The following is a 23,941-nucleotide window of genomic DNA, read 5'->3' on the forward strand; positions in this document are numbered from 1 at the left end:
CACTTCAGGTTACAGACGCTTCAGGTTACAGACTCCGCTAACCCAGAAATAGTACCTTGGGTTAAGAACTTTGCTTCAGGATGAGAACAGAAATCACGTGGCGGCAGCGGGAGGCCCCATTAGCTAAAATGATACCTCAGGTTAAGAACAGTTTAAGGTTAAGAACGGACCTCCAGAACAAATTAAGTTCTTAACTCGAGGTACTACTGTAATAAGAGCAATTCTAGTTTCTTACATTTACACAGGCAGTGTGGGAAAGAGCCCAGTCATAAAACATGGATATGCCTAAAATTATGCAGAATTAATTAGAAGAATTCTGGAGAGTACCACTTCAGAATGCATGTGTGGGGTATGTTCATCATATTTTTGAATGTTACCGTATTTTTATAAAAAGCTTAACATAGTCTTCTCCCTAATACACTTGCCTACTGTGTGAAGGGAGATTTTTATAGAAGCACTAAAAAAATGGCACACACCTCTCTGCAACATCATTCTTTCCATTGAGTAGAAGGCAACCAGATCTGACTTTTGAGAATGTTGAAGAATATCTACGAATAGGTGAAGAAAGCAAGGTGGGATTGTAGTCAAGCACACTGGGAAGGAGATTGCACTCCTGCAATCTGAAGTAGTACACTCCAGGATTAATTTACTACATAATTCTATGTAGAATAGATTTTTCACCTATCTCCTATGTTGTCTTGGAGTTGTGGAACCAGCTTCTTAGCCAGCTTTTTTCACTAAACTATTAGAATCAGGAGCACCCACCTAGTACTTAAAAAAAAAGAAACTGGCATAAGTGAATACAGCCATACCTAGGGTTGAAGTAGCTTCAGGTTGAGCGTTTTCAAGTTACGCTCCGCGGCAACCCGGAAGTAACAGAACATGTTACTTCCGGGTTTCGGCGCTCGTGCATTCGCAGACGCTCAAAATGATGTCACGCACATGTGCAGAATTGCGACACGCAGACGCAGGTTCCACTGCATCCAGAGGTACCACTGTAAACATGACCCTCCCTATACCGCAGGGGTTGCTAACCTTTTGTGGCCAGTAGAAGTTTGAGAAAGTGTGAGGGGCACCAGTTACAAAATAGCTGTAACATCTGAATTGGGAATGGCTGAGAGGACCCTGGATTGGTGTCTGGATGCAGTGGTAGACTGGATGAGGGCTAATAAACTGTGTTTGAATCCTGAATGCTTTTAAAATGTACCCCTCCCCCTTTTCTCATGATACAGAAACTTAGGGCTGCCCAGTAAAATGAATTGACAGCAGATTCCAAAGTGATAGAATAGAGTGATCCTTCACACAATACATAATTCTGGAATTGGCTACCGCAGAATGTGCTAGCTTACCTGGCTTTTAAACAGGATTAAACAAATTCATGGGGGCTATGTCTATTCACAATTATTCCCTATGACAGCTAAATCAAACCTCCATGTCTAGATACAATATACTCCTGAATACTAGATGTTGAGAACAAACAATTAAACCATAATGAACTGCTTCCAGTTACTCAGAGAGGCATTTGGCTGGCCAGCCGGCTGGTGACTGCTGTGCTGCTACTGCTCAAAAGAGAATGCTGGGTTGCATTGAGCTTTGGTCTGACATGGTAGAACATGTTCTAATAATAATTTGGAAATATTGTTAAGAGACATTATGTGCTAGTTTCTGAGCCAGTTGTGTGAGTTGCACATCTATTTATCAGTAGTCTTTAATGTGCACAACTGTAAATGGACCCAAAAAGGTGCTGGTAGACTCACCCACAAACTTCTGGACTTTAATCAACCACAAGCCTTGCCAGGATTCAGAGTAATTTCCTAACTATGAATCAACCTGATGACAATGAATCGCACACTGGAAAAGAATGCCAAATAAAACAAGCCATCACATATAGCTTGTATAGAGCAGCCTATGGAAAGGCTTTTGATCCACTCCACCAAAACAGCAACAGTGATGAAAGTAGAGAAAAGCAGGAACAGAAGAATCCCAAACCACATCTGTGAGTGTTGTGTAGTGATATTTAAGCCTGACAAAGATTAAAGAAAGCAAGATGGTCCTTCCAAGAAGACATCATGTGACTTGGAAAAATACTCATTTGAGTATTTCACAGAATACTCTGAGCAGAAAATATACAGTGCTGATAAAAAGGGCATCCTGCTTTAATGGGAAATGTCTTGCCTTAAATCAGATTCAAGCTAGAAACACAACCACTTGCTGATAAATTCCAATATTCACTTGAAATTCTGATGTTCCCTTTATAACAAGGCAGTGAAGGAGTGACAGTTTGTAGGTGATGCAGTTGCTATATTGTGCAATCATTGCCCTAAAAAGGACTAAAACCCACAATGGAGAATCAACCTCTTCAAGGATAGAAAACCAAGAGATACTATAATGTGTGAATTTGGGATGAGGCTAAATAAATCAAAAACTGCTGGTTCAAAACTTGCTTTTGCCCTGAATCCAGTAAACAACTTTTTAGACCAGAGGAAGCCAATGTGATGCCCACCAGAAGTTCTTGGACTACAACTCCCATCAACCCTAGCCAGGATGTTCAATGGCCAAGGATTATGGGAGTTACACTCCAATAGCATCTGGAGGGCAGTTTCTTGGCTATACATGTTTTAAATTTAGGCAAACTAACATCTCAAGTCTCTCTCATTCTGCAATGCAAGGATAAAAATACTATGCTATTGGGTTGTTGTAAGTATTACTGAGATGAGAATTAGTGAAATAAACAGTTATTCAGCCCTAAGTGCCCTGTCGGGATGCACACCAGTGCTGCTGTTTGGTCTGCCTGCTGCCAGAAGCGGATTTAGGGGAGTACAACTGGTTTTCCCGCCATGGGTGCCAAGCTGAAAGGGCACCACAGGGGGCACCGCAACAATGACAAACAGTGGAAGGTGAGAGGCAGTGGGGCACTGAATTTTGGTGTCGCACAGGGTGCCTCTAAGATTTGAAAGCCCAAAGTCCATCACTACTGCTGCTGCCTAGTCCCTTGTTTGTGAATTATAGCAGCAGCAGTTTGAACTCATATACCATTTCCATTTTTCCACAAAGCCCTAGAGTGCCCAATTTAGCATTGCTCTGGAGCACTGTGAGAAAGTTAAAGTGGCAATCAGCTTCCCAGACCCAGCCACTGCTTCCTGGAAAACTCATAACCAAGGGATCAAGCAGGCAGGTAGGCTGGCAAGTATGCAGCCATCCCAGGGCACTTTTCTAGGGAGGGGTCTCTACTCTAGAAGCAGCCTTACACTAAATATTACTGTATGTTTTATGAAATGCATGGGCTTTGTTTTGAAATTACTGAAGTGATTCACATAGAAAAAAATAGTCTGTATCTTTCATTGTGACATGTGAATTAAAATGACATGTAGCTAATCCTAATCCTGATTCTGACCTTTAAGCCATAACAACCTGGATCCTTAGATGCGGAAGAGACTAAACTTAGTGGTAGAACATTCTTTGCATGCAGAAGGTTCCAGGTTTAATCCCTAGCATCACCAGGTCAGGCTGGGAGAGACCCCTGCTTGAAAACCTGCAGAGCCACTGCCAGTCTGTAGACAATAATGAGCTAGATGGACCAATGGTCTTACTTGGTATATGACAGCTTCCCATGTTCCTAGATCTTGGCTGCCTACCTTTTAGTCAAGTGAGATCATAGAGAGTATCCAGCAAGGCCTGTGGCACACAACTTTAGTTTTCTTCCTCATGATTTTATTTATTTATTAAGACATCTCTAGTCTGCTTTTCACATCATTCACAGGGCAGTGAACACAGCTTTCAATTACGGCATCAGCATGAACATGACCACATATAAAATGCAGCTAAAACCCAAATCAGAATTAAAATCAGTAACCAACCTACTAGAAATTAAACATCCGCAAAAGTGTGGGAGGGTGATAAGTATGGTTTTAATAAGTGCCAAAAAGCCATTAATATTGCTGCTTTTCTAAGCTTACCAGTAATTCTTTCAGTATTTATATACTTAAAAGATATGGAATACTACATGAATTTGCAGCAGATCCCCAGCAGATAATGCAACTTTCGCAACCATTTCCAGCCAAGAAGAGGACTTATGGGGCCTCCTGTGTAGAAGTGAGTCTTCCTTGCCACTCATCCCTTAACATCTCCCTCAACCTAATACATTCTTTGTTTGGGGACATTAGGGGCAAATAGTAGAGAGAAGTGACACTAAGCAACAGGGATTTTTGAATGTATCTGTCAAATGCTTGAAAAACCCCTTAAGGTTTTCCACTGCTCAGCAAGAACACTAGAAAAAGACCAATTGCTTTTGGGGGCATAGCCATATTTCTTTCTGTTCTTATGGGAAGGCTTTGCTCATATGCTGCCCTCATTGAGAGGTTTCTTTAAATTTTATTTCACCACTTCCATCACCTTTTTGTTTTGTTTTGTTTTTAAAAAGTTTGAATGGGGGAAGGTTATTGAGTGGATGTGAGCATTGCACATCACAGTACACATCCCCAATCCTATTGTGCACATCCCTCACTAATAATAATAATAATAATTTATTATTTATACCCTGCCCATCTGGCTGGGTTTCCCCAGCCTCTCTGGGCGGGGAACACACACACACAAATTCTAGCTCTGCTGATGCTCAACACACTCAGCATTCAATGAGCATTCTCAGTCGTCATCAGGCTGTCTTGTCTTAGTTTCAGTTTTTAATATACAAACGTAATATTTTTCTGGGGAATTTCCCTATGCCAAAACCCCTCCCTTGTCCGTGAGTAGCCTACTGATAGGCATGGGACCTTCAAGTTAATACATATATATAAAAATTCAGAATGTTTGAAATACTGCTGTGTCCAGTTGGTGACTGGCCTGTTCATTCCATGTCTTTCTTCCAGGAATGAACATCCACCTCTAACACACATACACTTACCTCTTGAGGCGAAATATGTGTAGTTCTTCTGAGTGACCACAAGAGAGCAATAGGAAACAAAAACTGAGGTTGCACAGCTCAAATTCCCTTTGAGTATTGTGCTTAATCCTCTTGAGAAGAAAAAGTAAAACATGGGACAAGCTGGCAAGAAAGGACATCCTCCTTTAAACAGGGATGGTTTGCCTTAAATCACATTCAGGCAATGAAAACAACCCCTTACTGATAAAATCCTACAGTCAGTTGGGATTCTGGTTTTCCCATTACACAAGTATCTTTATTTCTCTGTTTATTTTTAGTAATTATTTTCCGATGGAAGAGACGGAGAAAGATGGAGAGAGTGATTAATTATACAAATAATGGTTGGGTCTGTGTGTTAACAGGCATAAAATATTGCCCTACGGAGCAAAAATAAGGAACTTTGTTCAAGACCTTTGACTTAATGTCAAAGGCTGTTTAATGAGGGTTTGTGGAGGAAGGGGATGCTGCATTGCCGCAGTTTCATTCCCAAGGGGCAATGCACGCCATGTGAACTGGGGCAGTCATGAAAATTCCAAGCCTCCTTGGGTTTTTTTCTTCTTCTTCTTTTCTTTCTTCTCTACCCATTCCTTGGCAAACCACAGAAATGGCCATATGCTACTACTCTTCATCACTTCTGGATAAATTGTCATTAACTTTTGCTATGTTATTTTAAGCCTAAATTTACCGTAGTTAGAATGGACATGATTCTGTTAAAAGAAGAAACAGATTTTGTAAGAAGTTTAGGAGGTTAGAAATGGAAAATTAGGAGTTCAGCATGAAACAAGGAAACGTTCCATATATACCATCATGAGCTACTGCTGCTTCTCTTGCTTGCTGGCTGGCTTTCACGAATCATTTCCTATGAAGCCTCTTCAAGCAATTTTACAATACAATAAAAACACATAAAACAATTGCAAATGTAAAGACTATTAGATGTATAAAAACAATTTCAAATACAGTACAGATACAGACGGAGATAAAAAAATCTCCATTTAGAAGCTTGCTGTGCTGAACAAGGGAAAGTTGTCAACAGGCACCAAAAAGACAATAGAGATGGAGCCTGTCTGACATGTATGTAATGGAAGGTGCTACCAAAGGGTAGGTGCCCAAAAAGCCCAATTCTGGCACCATAAGAACAGGCCTCCTGGTAAAATCATAGGTGCAAGATGTGCTCTTCTGCAGGCTACAGTGATTGGTTGAGTGTACAAGAGATAAGACTATCTTTTATGTATCAGCCCAAGCTGTATAGCACTTTGTACATCAGTACCAACACCTTAGTTTGGTATCCAATTGGCAGCCATGCATAACATGATGGTGATAGCCTACCCCAGTGAACAGTTGACGCTCTATATTTTGTAGTTTCTGCAGCATCTAGATTTGCCTCAGGATCACCCCTACATTGAGAGCATTGCAGCAATCCAATCTGAAGGTTACCAGCACATGGACAACAGTGCTTAGGAGTCTTTGGTGAAGAAACTTGTTGAAAGCCTTTTGAAAATCCAAGTATGCTATGTTAACTGGATCATCTCTGTTCTATGTGCTTGCTGACATTCTGCAAAAACTAGTACTGTATGTTTGTGAGACAGGACTTGCCCCTGTAGAAGCTATGCTGGCTATGTTTCAGCAGGGCTTGTTCTTCTGTATGCTTGGTTATTTTATCTTTAAAAATAAATTCCATTAGTTTTTCCAGGACGCATGTTAACCCAAGGGGCCTGTAATTTCCAGGATCTTTTATCTCTTTTTTTTAAAAAAAGTGTTACATTGACTGTTTTCCAAATCCTCAGGTACAGAGGCTGGTCTATACAAGCTACATATTTTTGTGAGAAAATAAGCAATTTTACATTTGCCAGTTTTTATTTTGTCTGTTAGGCCTAGAACTTCATCTCTCTTCACCACTATCTGCCTCAGTTCCTCAGACTCTCTTCCTGCAAAAGTTAGTTCAGCATTCCAAAACCGAGGTGCCACCATTAGGAAGATCTTTTCCTGGTCACTCCCTCGTCACTTCAAAGAAGGGTCTTTGAAGATGATCTCAGCAAATGAGCAGGTTCATATGGAAGCAGGTGGTCCTTTAGATACTTGAGTCTAAAGCCGTATATGGCCTAGTATTCATTTGATTTTATTTGCCATCATAAGCTGTTGTCAGATATTTACTGGAGTAAAGTTTTTTCTTAGTTTTTGGGCTTTGTTTTTGTGTTTTGTGTTTTCTCAGCCAGCCAATGGACCTGACTAAGTAAATGTTTAGAGATATCTAGGGCAGGGGGAGTCATTCATATGTAAGTTCATTGGTTCAGCCAGGTCTTTCCCCTTGGAAAACACTGCCAAGCAGTGTTAAAAATACAGAAACCAACTCATAAAAGACAGGTCACATACTGAAAATACACATTCAAAGGCAGACGTTTGCTTATGTGGTCCGCGGCTTTCATACTTCTAGTGATCATGTAAAAACCAAAAACAGGCCAGATGTGAGGAGGGTGATGGAAAAGTACACATGGCAAGCAAGAATCCCGAAGAAAGATACCCAAGCACTTAGCTTAAAGTGAGCTGGTTTTTAGATTTTATTTTTTAAAAAAATTAAAGTGAGCTGGGGTTTCCCCCCCCCACCATCTGATCCATCAAGGCTCTTCTTATTGAACTTGGCTACATTGCTGGCATTACTCATATTTAGCAATAGTAAAAGGAACTGGTAACTTACAAACATTATAATGCAAGGCAGAAACCAGTGGAAAACATTATCAGATAACTATGTGCTGCAGATAAACAGGAGAGGGCAATGTCCTTTGTGCCTTGCTTGGGAGCACCGAGGGGTATATGTTGATGGTTTATTTTTATTGTTTTTTGCCTGCCCCTCATAAACTGGCAGTACCAAAGAGATACTAGGTCCCTCATAGTTCAGCAGATTGTAGCTCTGTTTGTAACAAAACTTTAAAAAATAAATTTTATTTACAATTATTTTCTGAATAAACTCTACTTTTAATATGCCAGACATGATTATTCTTTCATAAACCAATTATACATAATGCATTTTATGTTCCTAAAGTAGCAAAGTTAGTTTTAATATATTAAGAGTACTTTTTTAAAAAGTGCTGATTTATTTATGTTTTGCATTTTTTCCAAACATTTCCAGTTTTTCTGGCAAACTCTGGGCAGAAAAGTCCCACCCACCGCCATGGTTTCAAGATTTCCATATATATACAAGAATATATCCATTCTTGAGCCCTGTATGTTTGTAATAACTGAAAAGTTCAACAAAATGGAAGCTGAGTTTTTCAGAATGCCAAAGTCTGCACCTGAAAGCCAGGTTCTTTGCTTGTGTAGTGTGATCATGGACTTGCTAAATATGCAGAGCTCTGGCTGTCCAATCCAGCCAGGTGAACCTGCCCTAGGATTTGGCTGGAGCTAAAGTGATCTTCTTCAAACAAACAATATAGAAAACCTGTTTTCATGAAATGTTTTCTCACATATAAAGCCCAAAGAGTCAGCTTAGAAGTGATCTCATCTCCAAAAAATGCTGTCACTGGTTATCAGATAAAACACTCTACAATGAATAGTTGGCTTTATTTGCCTAGACACAACCTAGAATGGTGGAGAGGCCTTGAATCAGAAGTCTTGTCCCCTATTCCCATTGACTTTCAGTGAGAGGTGAGCATCAAAAACCCCTTTGCATATACACTTTGTGTATGGAAACCTTAGGAACTGGTTCTCAAGGCCTCTCAATTCCAAGACTTTCCAATGCAATAAAAGTTATTTTAGAAACAATAAACAAATTAAACACCCTTATGGCCCCGCGGGTGCTTTTGTTTTAGGCGCCCCACTGCTGAGACACTCTGGCTCCAGGAATGTGAGCAGTTTCCTATTATTTGACTTGAAGATGAAACAAAAGTCCCCAACATTTGCTTGGCCGAAATCAAGAGGCGATTTCAAGTACCAAAAGTGAATTGTACACAGCCTTAATACCAGAAGGTCTGATGTTCCTAATAACAAAGTATATACTGGGTGGGTGGGTGGGGTGCTGCTTTCTCAAAGAACAAAGAAAGTAGTTTTTGGTGAAGCAGCTCTATGTCATATATGATCATGAGGCAGTTATTGGCTTTTGCAGACATAGAGTTCAGATATTCTCACAGAGCCTTTGGATGAGATGAAATAATTCTGAACTACTCAGTCTATTCTGATTCAATTGAAACAATAATCCATCCGCTATATTGTTCACCTTTGCAACTTTTTCCTGCAGAACGGGAAGGGAATTCCAGGAATACACATCTGTGGGATTTCCTGCGTTGATACTCTGTTGAGAGGCTGGATGTTATTATGGGGGAGGGAAGGGAATTCTCCTGCCTTTCAGCCTCCTGATGAGCATTCTCACAAGGTAGGAATCTATCCCATCCCAATCCAGAATCTGAATATTTAATTAAAGAAGGCTAATTTTGAGCCAGACTCCTGTTATCAGCCACTCTGAAAGGTCTCCCATTAGCTATAGGAAATAAAACTTTGTTCAGGCCAGAGACATGACTGTCACTGTTAGTCACACTTTCTGAGTTCTAGGTTCCACTTTGGTTGAGCTGGATACAAGGACCTTTTCAAGAAAGTGAAATCATCTCAGTAGTGTAATCTTGAACATCCATTTTGACAATAGATAGCATAAACGCCCCAGCTACCGGTGCACAGTGATCTACTCCCTCTGTATACGGAGGGTCCTTGTAGTCACTGATGATCCTCCATGAATTCATGTATAATCCCAAATGCCTTTTTCAGTTTTGAAGCTCTCAAAGAACAGGGTGGATGGGATGAATAGGTTCCTTCCTGGTCCAGGGAAGGACTTCCTGCACTGGTGTTGAACAGAGCCTATAGCTTTAAAGTAAGTGAATATGAGGAGGGAGTGGAATTGGAAAGGCCTGAGCTACACAGGACCAGGGAGCATGTTCAAAGTTACAAAGCGGGATAGACATAAATTCCTTTGAATCCACTTGCATTGGTCTCGGTGGATTTCATTCCAGTTTGGCTCTAAAATTTTATTCAAATTACTGTTTGAGCAGGACCAGCAATTGTGCCTGTACCTTTTTATTATACAAGCCAAAGGGCAGGAAAAAACTATATTTTTTAATGTGCAAAGTATATGTAAATGTATTCAGCTGGCAGAGCTCAAATGTTACGATCTACACCAGATGCCAAAAATAAGGTGCTTTGAAGGTCTTTGAAAGAGTCAAGTGATTGGGGAGGAGGTGGGCTTAATTCCTAAGTGAAATATTTTATACTTTGGAGTTCCTGCATAATGGGGTCTCTATTTCTTTAAACAAGCTTCAGTTCATTACAGAGCTCTAACGAGGGCAACGTCCCAATGCCCTAGAGAGAGAACAAAGTTGATCGCCTGACAGTTGAGTCAAAATTCCCCCCCCAAAAATTATTAGTCCATTCCACGTGTTTGATCATCTTTAAGTGTTTTCAGAAGTTGGAATTTTCCTCTTCTGATGTTCTTCTGAACTCAGTACATTGTGTTTATATCGACTGTAAACAGATCTTTGGCAAATCTATAAAATTAATGCTTCGGCACAGCCAAACAAAAATAATCACTGCAACTGGGATTGTAGGCGAAACAGAGATAGGATTGCAAGCTCCAGGCATAAGCCATATTTGGGAGATGGCAGCTGACAGTCAGGCTTGCTAAAGACACTTTCTGGATCTGCTTTAAAAAGTGCATATTAACGGCTGTAAAAATAAACACCAAGATTAAGAGCCTGTAGCAAAAAGGAGTATTTCATTTCATTTTGCCACTCATGACACATTTATTTTACTCACCATAGTTGATTCTGTAACACAATTCAACCTTTCGTTTTGGAGCTAATGATTTTTTCAGCATCTTTTGCTTACACTATTATATAATACAGTTTTAAGGCTGTGTTTGCTTTTAAAACAATGGTGACTTAGAAAAAAGTATTTCAATGTGTTGTTTAATCTTCAGGGCTGCTTTTGTGTATTCTGAAAGCGGAGTTAAGATATTGGATATTTAGGCACAATTAAAGTGTGCCTTGCTTGCAGTAGCCTTACTTTCTTCAGATGTTGTTTAAAGTCCTAACCTAAGGATTTGCAGAAATGGAGTCTAAAAATAGGGATCCCATATATACAGGAGATGATGGCTATGGTTACTGACAATGTTTTCTATTAGATTTTTTTTTATTTAAAAAATCCCACAAAATGCATATTTGCCTACTTGGATTCTACAAGGCAGATTAACAATAAATAATACGTGTTTAACAGTCACTTAACTGCAGGGTTTCCCAAATAAATCACAGTAGGGAAAACTGAGCTGCTTTGCCACTCTGCCAATGCCACTAATTGGCTTCAGCGTTTGTTGCAAGAGGCATGGAGAGAAGGCATCAGGATAAAACAAGGCAGCAGTCCTCAGGATATCCTAGAGAGATAGAGCAATGCATGATAGATTTGAGGGGGCAACCTCTATTGCTGAATTCGGTGGCGTCATCTGATTATTAAAGTCTTGTTGACACATGCAGTAGAATAAAGTGGAAGTTAATGTGTTGGTAGAATGGTTGAGTCTACAGTCAGATAATTGCATTAGTTCCTTTAAATGAACTGGGACAGAAACTTTTTCACTGATATCCTTTCCCAAAACCACAACAACATCATCCTACAGTTTTGTTTTTTAAAGAAGAAAACATAAACATTCTACCGCCCACCCATTTACAGTTTAAAGTCATACAGTTAATTCCAGCACTTCAGGTTTCTACCACCTAATACGGCTGGAATATAGCCCACCTCTCAGTAATGATGTAAGGAAGATTCTAGGGTTGTGGAAATCTGGATCAGTGGTCTGCCTTTGAGCTCACACATCTCTCTGAAGATCAGGTTCTTGAGAGAACTTGCAGCAGAGGGAGGAATGTTAAGAGATGTTTCCAGACCCTTGAACATCTTGGTCACCCTCCTCTGCACACATTCAAACTTGTCAATATCCTTCTTAAATTGTGGTGCCCAAAACTGGACACAGAACTTGTAACTAACAACTGGTACTTAAGTTTCTTTCTTTCCTCCTTGGTTCTAATCCATTTTCCTTTTGTGTCATATCTTGCTTCAATTGAAAGCATAACGAGCAGGGGCTGTCTTACTTTTATTGATCTGGATTGGGAGAGGAGCAGAGTAAAAATACTCTACCACTATTTTTGCCACTATTTTTACCATTACTCTTATTGTTATTGAATTATTATTATTATTATTATTATTATTATTATTATTATTATTATTATTATTAAGTCTTCAGCTGCTTACCAATTTAGTGAGCAAGGAATAAATGCTGTTCAATGGATATTTGGATTACCATTAGTTATAAGATGAGGAAAAGATGGATAAGTCAAATGATCCAATTGCTACAAGACAGTACGGGTTTGGGAAGATACAAAAATTATCTCATTTGTTATGCTTAAGGAATAGACACAGCAGATAGATAAACAAGATAATATTTTCCGAAATCGAGATAAAGGGAAGTCGATTAATGTCATTTAAAGTTGTATGTTTTTCGTGTTTTTCGTGTTTTTCTTTCTCTTTTTTTCTTTTTTCCCTCTTTTTCTGTTTTTTCTTTTTCATTTTGTCTTTTGTACGTTTGTGAAATATATTTATGTCAAAAGTTAATTAAATTTTTTTAAAAAAATCATTTGTTATGCAAAAGCATCTCTCAGAATCCTTGTTTTTAACTGTGCATTTTAACTCTTTATTAAATTCATGTGCTTTAGTTCCTATATGAACTACAGGATTTTAAAGAAAATCAAAGTGCATAAAAATATATTTGTCTCAACATTTGCCTGAAGCAAACAAAAACGAACAAAAAACAAAAAAAACACATTTGCCTGAAACTCCGAATAGTGCAGTGTCATGTCTTTTGGGGGAGAAGCAAAAAGCTAAAGAGCTGTGAGCATTTCTCAGGGCAGGCAAATAGATACTTGATTCCCATAATGATTTTAAATGATACTTTTGTGTCAACCTTTTCCCAACCCAATACCTCATTTCCCTTTATATGTACCAGCAGTTGAGATGCATAGATTTTAAGGGTATACCGATTGTTGACTAACAATATGCAGTTTATTTAAAAAATCAAAACAGAGAAACAATTTGTTTGTTCTGAGATATATTTAGAGAGCATTCTTATTGTTCAGGGTCTTATGGAACATTTTGGAACAATAATCAGAAGCGTGCCATTGGGGTATTGTTAGCTGAGCACTTTTCTATTGAATTTTCAAGATGTTGTAAAGTGAGATTATGTGAGTAGCACCTCTGGACACTTTTTCCCATCATTGTGTTGGTATCAATCGCTGACTTCCACTGTTTCTCCTGGTATTAAATAGAAATGTTGTTTCCCACTGCTCTGATTGGATTATTTATAATGCATGACATAACTGATAACCCTTAGGAGACTAGGCATTGTAGGCCTCTCTGAGAAATCTGGACAACAGGGCTCTTTGGCCCGAGAGGCACAGTTTGAGAGGATTTATTGAAATAAATCTTTCTGCTCAAAAGTCATGATGAAGCAGGCTGAAATGTCCTTATTTATGAAGCTCCGTTTGTGTGGTAGGCAGGAAAATGAGGGGCAGCACTTTTTCATATCCTTTTTTTTTCTTTTTTGGTGGGGAAATTGATAGATGATTCTTTCTCAGCCAACAAGACTTGTTTGGCTTTCTTCCTAATCTCCTCCCTTTTGGCAAAGCTGGATTAAAGTTGGATCTCACGTTCTGTGAAGACCTTAGATATTTTCCTCTGATAGACGGTAGGTGAAAAATGTTATTGCCTGAAAGTAATAGTGATGTGAGGAGGCCAGATTCTGATCTGACATGTGCAGAACACAAACAATAGGTACATTTCAGCTTAATTCAGTGTTATCTGAAATGCCAGAGTCTAGGGTATGTGAAGGCCAATGGCGGGTGTTTCTTTGTGCTGACTCTAGGAGGCGTGAGACAGGATGAACTTTCCTGTTCTTGACCTAACTGGTACAGCATACTGTATATTTTAAAAAAGAAGCCCTGTTGGCATTTTGCCATTTGATACACATTCACTTACCCCTCTGCCACCCCCTGGCTTGGTCTGATCTTGCGTAGAGTCCAATATATTTCTGTCTCTTTTTATCCTAGGGCATTAATGTGTCTGGCAGGATGAATATAACCTCTTTACAAAAAATTATGCATGCACCATATTGGGAAAGGCAGAGTGCATACAAGATTTTCAAAAAACCTAAACCTAATAGGCTTTGGGAAGTATTTAAAACCCATTTTATCTATGCCTGCTTCTTTGAGTTGGGTTTAAGCCAGTGATCAAGAAGCTAAATTGAGGGGTTCCTGGTTTGAATCTCACCCTAGCCACATATTCTAGCCTTGGGCTCTTCTCTCAGCCTCTACTGTATCTGCAAAATCCATCCCTTTCCCCATTGTAGGGTGTCCTATAATGATAGAAGCAAATGGAAAGGTCATATTGGCTAGGAAAGAGCCTTCAGTGCTAATAGAACTCTCTTGCCCTAGCTCCAAGATTTGAGGAGTTATATTTGTTGCATGTGTTCAAGTTAGAGTTTGTGTGTGCCCACGGGTTTGTGTGTATGTGTAGGAGACTGTATAAATGCATGCATGGGTAAGGGTTGTGAATATGTTTGAGGGAGGTGGAAGATGTAGCTCAGCATTTGCCTAATTCTTCCTTTCACTGGCTATTCTGCCGATAGAGTTAACTTTAGGTCACTTTTAACATTGGGATGGTGCTTATTAAGGAAAACCTGTTCTTTTATCTCCCATCAACTATTGGGCTACACATGTCTTTAAAGAGAGAGGGTTCTCTCTTCACTGGGCAAAACAGAATGGGGCGGCCCATTATACTATTGTTGTCTCATATTCAGTTGGATATCCGCAATGACTCCTACATCACAAGTACATAAAAACTGCCTTCAGAGATCAAACCAAGGTCCATCTCTGGTCTAGCATTCTCTTTCCAGCAGCCAACAAGTTGCCTCTTAGTGTGAAGGTTGCTTGAGGAATTTGTTCTTTGAATAAGACAATATAGGATTGGAACCTAGTTATGCTCCAGATTTCACACTTCTCCAAATGTTGCCTTGCAACATTTTTGGCTGCAAATTCTTGGCTCCAAAAATGGAGCAAAATACATTTTAAAATGCTTATTTTAAAATTAATACATTTGGAAATGTATGTTTTCGGGGGAAAATATGTTCAAAAATGTGTTTAAATTACATTTTGTGTGGATGATGATGATTATAATGCAGAAATGGAATAGAATAGACCTATGATTGAACAATTGTGAAAGTGACATAGATTGGGAATAGACTGAATTTTCCTATTGTTTTCCAAACACTAACTAACCAATGGTCATCCCCACTTCCTGAACCTACCAACAACTTTATTAGAGGATCCTGCAAGAACGAGATACATTTCTCTTTCTACCCCAATCATAATTGTATAAAGCTCTATTGTTATCATTTCCACCACCATCACCCCGCCCACTTAGTAATCTTTAAACTTCAAAGTGCTCCTTAAGATTCGGCTGCTTGGGAATGGTACTGCCTACAAAGGATAACTACTTGCTACAGTCTTAACACAGGGGTCAGCAAACATTTTCAGCAAGGGTCCCTCAGACATTGTGCGGGGCTGGACTATATTGGGGGGAGGGATGAACGAATTCCTATGCCCCACAAATAACCCAGAGATGCATTTTAAATAAAAGCACACATTCTACTCATGTAAAAACACCAGGCAGGCCCCACAAATAACCCAGAGATACATTTTAAATAAAAGGACACATTCTACTCCCGGACTGTCCGTGGCCCGGATTTAGAAGGCAATTGGGCCAGATCTGGCCCGCTGGCCTTATTTTGCCTACCCACGGTCTAACAGGTTTGCTCCCTGCCCCCTCCAGTTATTTGGAGGAGTATCTTCTGATCAGACCTCCTGTAATGAGTCTCTGTAATGGAAGAAACCAGTCCCCTGTCGTTCTCCCCTCCCAACTCTGGCAAAGCAAAACATGCGCCAAGAGATTTCAGAAGCTGGAAGGTTGCCCATGTCCTTCCCTAGAACAAAGACAGGCACTTCATCTCTCACATGCAAAGCTTTACAAGGGGCACAGTTTTGCAAATGGCTGCATTATGCTGCTACATACCGCCCAACAATTAGCGTACCTCTCTGTGAGTTCAAATTGGGCTTGACATGTGCCTGTTTGAAGAGGTTCCCCAGGAATTAAAGAGCTACTTCCATCAGTTGACTTGGCTGGCCATAAGAAACTTGACACGCTGTTGAGAATTTTCTGCACTTAACCATGAAATATAACTGCCACAGGTATCAAGTGGGCTTTTGTGTGGGGTTTTTTGGTGCTGTAATCAGATTACAAATTGAACATTTCCATATGTGCATGCTGGCAGGTCTATCGCCAGCTATCTAATCTTTAGCTGCCCTCAAGTGCTAGTTTTGGGGAGGGGGGAATGACATGGAGTAACAGAGATATTAATACAGTTTCTGCTTGTGTGAACATATGTTAATGAACTGAGAGCTGGGACTCAAAAGAAACAGTTGTTAAGAATTTTTCAGCATTCTTAGAAAATCAGTGTCATAATTACTGATAATTTTGCAGAATGACCATTCCCAGCCGTTCCCTGTGTTTCAGGAGCATGGGGATGGCGATGCATTTCACTGCTGATCATTCATTTCACTGAATTCATTTGCATTAAAAGCAGCCTGGAAAGTCTAAGGAATTTTTGCCATGTCAGTCACACAGAATTTGATGTGAAATAAACAAAAGGCTGTTTCTACTCAAGAAGCAGAATGTTTTATCATGCAAAACATCCACTACAATTTAAAAACCTTGATACCTTAACCTGGCAATCTGCTTTCTCTAGTGTGGTCCACTGCAATCACCTTCAGTCTTTTCAGACCCTGGAACCACGGTTTTATCACATCCATATTTTATGGTTTTCTTTAAAATTGTATATGCTGTTCTTCAATATAAATATTTCCAGGACAGGGGAAAGGAAACAACAATAGCCAAAACAAATACATAAGCATAAAGCTATACAGCAATATGACACTGGGGAGGATGCAACGTAAAACAGATTCAGCAATATTAAAAGGCCCGGGAAAATACAACACTCTTTGCATCAGAAAGACAACACAGGTGCCAGAATCCTCCCTGGAGACAACATTCCACAAATCTCAAATGGCAGAGGCACCTAGCAAATGACCTCAGTGCTCAGGCAGGTCCATTTTCTAGTACCCAGACACAAAATGAGTGTCAACACTTTGAACTGTGCCCAGGTTTCAGGACTGATTATATATTTTCCTATCTCCTAGTCACAATTAGTAGCCTAATCTGCAGTTTTCCACAGTTTTCCAAGGCAGACTTATTACAATCTAATTTATAGATTATCAGAACATGGATAGTTGTGGCCAGGTTAGCCCTGTCCAGGAGGAATCACAGCTGATCTACCAGTCCTCAGTTATTGAAAAATGTTATGTACCACAAATGCCACATGGGTTTCTAGTGACAATGCTGGCTTAGCGTAGTCCCATATCGAGAATCTAATCCTTCAGGTCAAGTGCAGTCCTTTACAAAACAGGTTGAACATCACCTCCCTGGGGAGACCTACCAATGTTCCTTCATTTTAGCTGGATTGATCTTGAGTTTATTGACCTTGATCTAATCTGTTGCTGCTCCCAAACACCAATTCAGCACTCCCACTACCTCATCTGAATTCCATATAAAAGAGATACAGTAGGCTAGGGACACCGTTTATGGATGCAGAGGTTTCTATGCATTCATCCGTATTTGGAAGATGAATTGTGTGCATTTTTTTTAAAAGTTACAGTCTTAGCTGTTAGTTGAAGTTGGAGAAGATTCAGTTCAATGTCCCCACCAAGCAGCTGCTCAGCTGAATTTTGGCTTTTAAAAACAGATGCTATGTGCAGGGAGCACATGCTCCATTTGATTGGGGTGTCTGAATTGTATAATTATTGTGTACTACAGCTGTTCTTTCAATATTGCACTTTTGGAGAGGGGATCATAATCTGGAACTCTATCTAATTAATATTAATAGAAAAGAAAGCAACGGCACACACATGGAGTTAAATGTTAGTTAGTCCAGTAGTACAAGCCAGTTTCCAAATTTAAGGTGTCGGGAAGAAGCAGGTTGTTTTGATCTCTGGGAGGGAGTATAAACAAGTATCCAACAGTTGCAGGGAGGAGGTCAGGCTGGCAAAGCTCAGAATGAGCTGAGGCTTGCAAGAGAGGCTAAAAATAATGATGTTTCTTCAGCTATGTTCAAAGCAAAAGGAAGAACAAGCAGGTAGTGGGTCTGCTGTGTGGAGAAGACAAAGAAATGCTATTGGGTGACAGAGAGAAGGCAGAACTGCTCAACATCTCCTTGGCTCTGTCTTCACTCGAAAGGAAATGATTGATTGATTGATTGATTGATTGATTGAATGAATTTATATACCACCCTATACCCAGGGTTGTTCACAGAACAATGCAGTGCCCAACCTGGTGATAACAAAATAAACAATGTAAGGAGGGTCTGGAAACTGAGCCTTATGAGGGATGGTTGAAGGAATTGGGTATGTTTAGCCTGGTAAAAAGGAGACTGAGCCATCTTCAAATATCTAAAGGGCTGTTCACATGGAGGCTGGAGCAAGCTTGTTTTCTCCTGCTCTGGAGGATAGGACCAGAACCAATGGTTTCTGAGAGTGCCATTTCTTTGTGAAGGAAATACTTTGTTGTCTAGGAACTGTCTGTGTGCGACAAAACTCAGATTTCCAGGTGCTCAACCCTTTAAACAATGTTTCAAAGCATCCTTTAAAACATCAAATACAGTGGACGCTCAGGTTGCGAACGTGATCCGTGCGGGATGCACGTTTGCAACCCGCAGCGGCGCGTCTGCGCACACGCGGGTTGTGATCTGGCGCTTCTGCGCATGAGCAAAGTGCAATTTAGCGCTTCTATGCATGTGTGACCTCCGAAACCTGGAAGTAACCCATTCTGGTACTTCTGGGTTTCGGAGTGTCCGTAACCTGACAAAATGCAACCTGGAGTGTCTGTAACCCAAGGTATGACTGTACATTAAAGCCACTGATTACATGTCCTGTCAGTTTCAAGAGTCTGGCATGGTCTCAGGTTGATGTATTGCATGGTAATATGCAAGTCTTTATTTTGGATTTTTATTTTGCTCCACTTACTTGCTGCCACATGAAAGTCCCTTAATAACATTTACAGTACATTAGAAGTATCTTGAAGGCACACTATGTCTTTGTAACTGACAGGTAGAAGAGAGTAGAGGTTAAGGATTCCTTTGTTTGCTGAGCATGTGCCCCCTCCTTCCTAGCTGCATGACACCATTAAGGGTTCATATTTATTTATTTTTAGTGTGATGGAAAGCTTTATTCCAAATGCAAAACTGCAACTAAATCAGAGACACTTGCAAGGTTTTTTCTGTGATCAGTTAGCCTGTAATAACAAACCCTAAGGTCACTTTGGTCTTGGATATATGTGATCATTAATCAAAGGGTGAAGAGAATGTGAGAGCACAGAAAAGAATAGAAAAGAATTAGAAGTGTTTGACTCATCACTGTTTCATTCACTGCTGCAGTTGTGCAAATAAATGGACATTATGTAGGAAAGGCACTCATAGGTCAAGTGCAAAATAAATTAATAACCCAAAAAAGTGACTTGTCAAGTACTGTCTGGCTAAAATATTCTGGGATTCCCTGCCCATGAAAATATATTGTATGAGGCAGGATAACAACATTGGATCACTAAATTCCAAAGCTACCTCTGATACAATTGGTGTAAAGAACAAGTCCAGTTCATGCACTTACAGTTTGACACTCAGTAATAATAATTATGATGATGATGATAACCCACAAACAATTGTAGAGCCAGGAACACCATGTGCCCTTTCCCCACTGCAGTCACTCACACCTGGCTACTTCTCAAGGTTGGGGTATCTTCCAGAGTAGAGTCTGCTACAAAGTGAGGCAATACAGCCAGAATTGGAAATAAGATACACAATGAACACATCAGACTACTTTCCACTTATGGAAGGGCTCTGTGGATGCTGACGTAGAGCTCTTATTAATTTTTTTGGCAGTAGGTCCAGCACAAATGAAATTCTTTGCAATACATAATTCACTTATTGAATTCATTACTACAATATGTGGTGTTGGCCACTCACTTAGTTTTGTAAAATGATAAACTCACAGAGGATAGGTCAATCAATGGCTGTTCACTATTTAAATATTCATACACAAAGCCTTATACTTCTGATGACAACATAATTGGGCATCCAAAAGGAGATGGTTATCGCCCTCAAATCTTGTTGGAAGCAAAATGCTGAGTAGATGGTTCCTTGGTGTGCTTGAGGAAGAAAATACAATTGTTTGTATGTTGCAGGGGGGTTGCTATTAACTTTCACAAAAAGAGAACATTAACAATACCCTCATATGTTCTAGTTACAGATAGGTAGCCGTGTTGGTCTGCCATAGTCAAAACAAAAAAAATTCCTTCCAGTAGCACCTTAAAGACCAACTAAGTTAGTTCTTGGTATGAGCTTTCGTGTGCATGCACACTTCTTCAGATACCAGAGGGCAGTCAAACATGTACAGCCTTCCCAGGTCCACACTGGCATGGCAGATTGGCAGAAGCTTGGGAGGTGGCAACACATCCCCTTGTCAGTGGTGTTAGTTGAGAGAGGGGGGGGGGGACACCACCATTCTACAGCCTGTTGGGGAATGGTCTAACCCTGGAATACCAATACTTGGTATCTGAAGAAGTGTGCATGCACACGGAAGCTCATACCAAGAACTAACTTAGTTGGTCTTTAAGGTGCTACTGGAAGGAATTTTCTCATATGTTCGGTTTGTAGTGGTGGCTGGTCCATTGGGGCTGGTAGTAAGTAAGGCAGGAGGCCAAGAGTAGGTGAAGCCAGAACCAGTGACAGGCAGAGCCAAATAGTTTTGCCACTCTCAGTCTCAGCATTGAGTTCTACAAAGGCAATACTGAGACTAAGAAGCAGAATGCCTTCATCCCCTGTATGGGTTGTAAAAAATGTAAGCAGGTGGGACCTAGCTGAGGGCAGGCTGAAGTTGGTGCAGCAGTGTCCCATTTACCCTAAGGGATCTGCCTTCACTGTTTGTTTGGTAACCTGCTTTCACTTATACAGTCCTAGATTAGTCTAGTCTAGATGGGGACTTTCTGCCAGGTAACCAAAACCTGAAATTAAAAAAATCTAGATATATAAACAATTTACAGAATAAACCAGTTTCCCCCAGCAGTCGTCCCAGGTACTATAAGATTTTGTAGATCTCCCTCTCTGTGGGTAAAAGAGGTCTGGCCTTACAATCCCCTCTCCTAAGCAGCATAGGAGGCATTCCAGGGTTAGACCATTCCCCAACAGGCTGTAGAATGGTGGTGTCCCCCCCCCTCTCTCAACTAACACCACTGACAAGGGGATGTGTTGCCACCTCCCAAGCTTCTGCCAATCTGACATGCCAGTGTGGGCCTGGGAAGGCGGCACATGTTTGACTGCCCTTGATTCTCTCTTCCCCAACCTACTGTGATTGCTGTAACCATCTTATGTCTAGCATTTGTGATTATTGAGAAAACCTAGAGTAATCATAGTGATTGCTCTAGACTTGAGTGTTTTGAGGGCCAACAGGGATGTGGGTTTGCTTTTATCCTTTTGCAAAAGCAGAGTTTGTGTGCAGTTAGCATTATTGCTAGTAGGGGAAATTTCATACAAATGCTGTTGAAATCCATTCTATAGCCAACAGAACAAAAGGCCAGTGAAAATGATGTCTTCATTTTGTAATCCTTTATTTTTTTTTTAAATTTGATCCTCCCATAGTAATGTACTGAAATGCATAACAGTTACATTGTACAAAGCATTTAAAGAAAGTACCTCAACTTGCTGGTTATTTCAAAATGAGATAATAAACAAAAAGGAAAATAAAATCTGGTCCCTCACCAAAAGGGCGAAATTCTTGGCCCCCTCCCGCCCCGCCCCCAAAATAACTGAATACAATTCATTATTTATTTATTGGGGGTTTTCTTTTTTAAACATAAGTTTGGAACACTTCATTTTACAAATAGGATTAACATGAACGTAACATCACACAAGCTCGCAGACAACCGGCATAAAATATTGGGTACAGTTTTCTTTTTCTTTTTTTAATCAGAAGAATCATGCTTTCATGAAGAAAAAATTAGAATGCTTTATACATTTGAATCATTTTTGCTGTATTACAAAAAAATCTCTAAATCACCTCTATTCATTATTTAGTTTCAGTAAAAGGAAAAAAACCGATAGTAAAAGAGGAATGTAAGAAATCTTTTTTAAACACTGTTTGCACGAACATATATGCAGATCAGTTCGCCTCCTTTTTTTAAGTCCATGGGTGCCCAGAAAAATGATGTGGGGTGGGGTTGGAGAGAACTGGAACAGTGCTATTAATTTCATATGAACAGTGCTACATTTAGCAAGAGTGCTTTTTTCTTAATCCACAAACAATTGTTTGCCAACAAATAAATTACATGTACACGCAACACCAATAAAGAAAGAAATCAAGAGCAACAAATGAACACCAACAAAATAAAACAAACAAAACAGTGACATGATTGTCTAAAATTAAAATGTCATTACATTGATCAGGGAAACATTGAACTATAGTGGTATGTTTCATGACTGTGGTCTTTTGCATGTAGTATGCTGAAAGACTCACCTCCTTTAATTGCTGAACTCTCCCAAGTTTTTCTTCTTCTTTTTTTTTACAATATACACAGATGTCTTACATTATTGTCTCATGTGGTTCTTTATTTTTACAATGCAGTTCAGAAGGCAAAAGTTAAGGAGGGGGCAAAATATTCCTTGTCATTAGGTTCTAGATTAATGGTTGATGTACATTCGAGGGAACTGCTTTGTCTTCCTTAAATGGTTTCAAACGCATAAAGCATAGATGAAGAGGATTTGTATAGAAAAGCAACTGTTCCTAATCCTGCCTACAATTACCATTCTACACGGAGGGGGGGGACTCAAAAAGGAAGAAACAATTCTGTTTTAGTTTAAAGGAGTGCTAACGTGTGTGTAACAATACACGTCTTAACCCATAAGTCCCTCCCCAAGCAGGTGGAGTGGAAGACACATATTCCCCAACAAGGTCTATTTGATCCATGTATTTTGAAAGTCGCATTGATCCTCAAAATGTCAGCAGCTGCCTTCGCTGTGCAAAACAAAAGATTGAGAATAAATAGTTTTCTTTCTTTCTTTCAAATCATTCAGTTTAAGGTCACCTGACTTTAAATGTGACCCATCAGATTTCTAAGGCATTCTGCTCTGCAGTCTTTTAAATAGTCTTCTAGCAAAGAGCCATGTTGCTAGTTTGGACTTGGTCCCAATCCTGTTACATTTGACGGTGTCATACATGACTAATGGACTGGATGGCACTGGATTCTGCAGCAACTCTTGCCATACTGTGCCACACATTGGATGAATTGTGGGGTGCAGAGTGGAGAGAGTCCTTGTCGGAGAGTGAAAGCATCATAGCAATGGCCTACAGTTAAAGAAGAATAAGGAAGAAGTCAAAATAAGATATTCAGTAATATCATTTAGAGTCATAGTTCTATCGTGGAAGAACCTATTCTTTCAGTGGGAATCAGCAGTATGGCTCCCACCTGGGAACCATCTTGGAATTCACCCTGTACCACAAAGTCATCTCACTAGATTTCTGAAGGCTCATGACAGAAAAAATGGAAACTGTGCTAGGCCTGTGTTGTTAAACCCTTTGGATCTGTGAATGTACTTTACTTTATGGGCTCCCAATGTGGCAGAGGGAAGAGCCAAAGAACTTCATATACCATATTTACTCGAATCTAATGCTCACCTTTTTTGGCCAAAGTACGTTGTGAAAATTAAGGTGCACATTAGATTTGATGACACATTAGACTCGAGTAAATACGGTAGTATGGAAACAAAGAAAAGGCAGCCGGGGGGGGGGGGGGGCA

General features: G+C 39.9%; 1 protein-coding gene and 2 long non-coding RNA genes across 55 annotated transcripts in view; 2 read left to right on the forward strand and 1 right to left on the reverse strand.

Moving 5' to 3' along the window:
• The window catches only part of LOC310845117, a 127,501-nt gene that overhangs the window by 8,030 nt on the left and 95,530 nt on the right, over positions 1-23,941 (forward strand). The window contains exon 3 of one of the 4 annotated variants that reach the window (XR_014564475.1): positions 217-812. The exons of the other annotated variants lie outside the window; for them this stretch is intronic. This is a non-coding gene — a long non-coding RNA (uncharacterized lncRNA). Of the gene's footprint in view, positions 1-216; positions 813-23,941 lie in introns of those variants that run through there. 4 annotated transcript variants of the gene reach the window in all.
• LOC310845194 lies at positions 15,111-21,895 on the forward strand. The gene is made up of 2 exons (XR_014564564.1): positions 15,111-20,404; positions 20,808-21,895. It is a non-coding gene; the product is annotated as an uncharacterized lncRNA (long non-coding RNA).
• Positions 21,741-23,941, reverse strand: part of MECOM (MDS1 and EVI1 complex locus) — a 470,676-nt gene continuing 468,475 nt past the window's right edge. For all 50 annotated transcript variants that reach the window (XM_083739180.1, XM_083739177.1, XM_083739215.1 and 47 more), the window contains one exon: positions 21,741-23,490. In XM_083739180.1, coding sequence (XP_083595306.1) covers positions 23,356-23,490 — 135 coding nt within the window. In that variant the 3' untranslated portion in view covers positions 21,741-23,355. The remainder of the gene's footprint in view (positions 23,491-23,941) is intronic.

This window comes from Podarcis gaigeae (assembly GCF_964106915.1).
Source record: "Podarcis gaigeae genome assembly, chromosome: 5".
NCBI lineage: Eukaryota > Metazoa > Chordata > Lepidosauria > Squamata > Lacertidae > Podarcis > Podarcis gaigeae.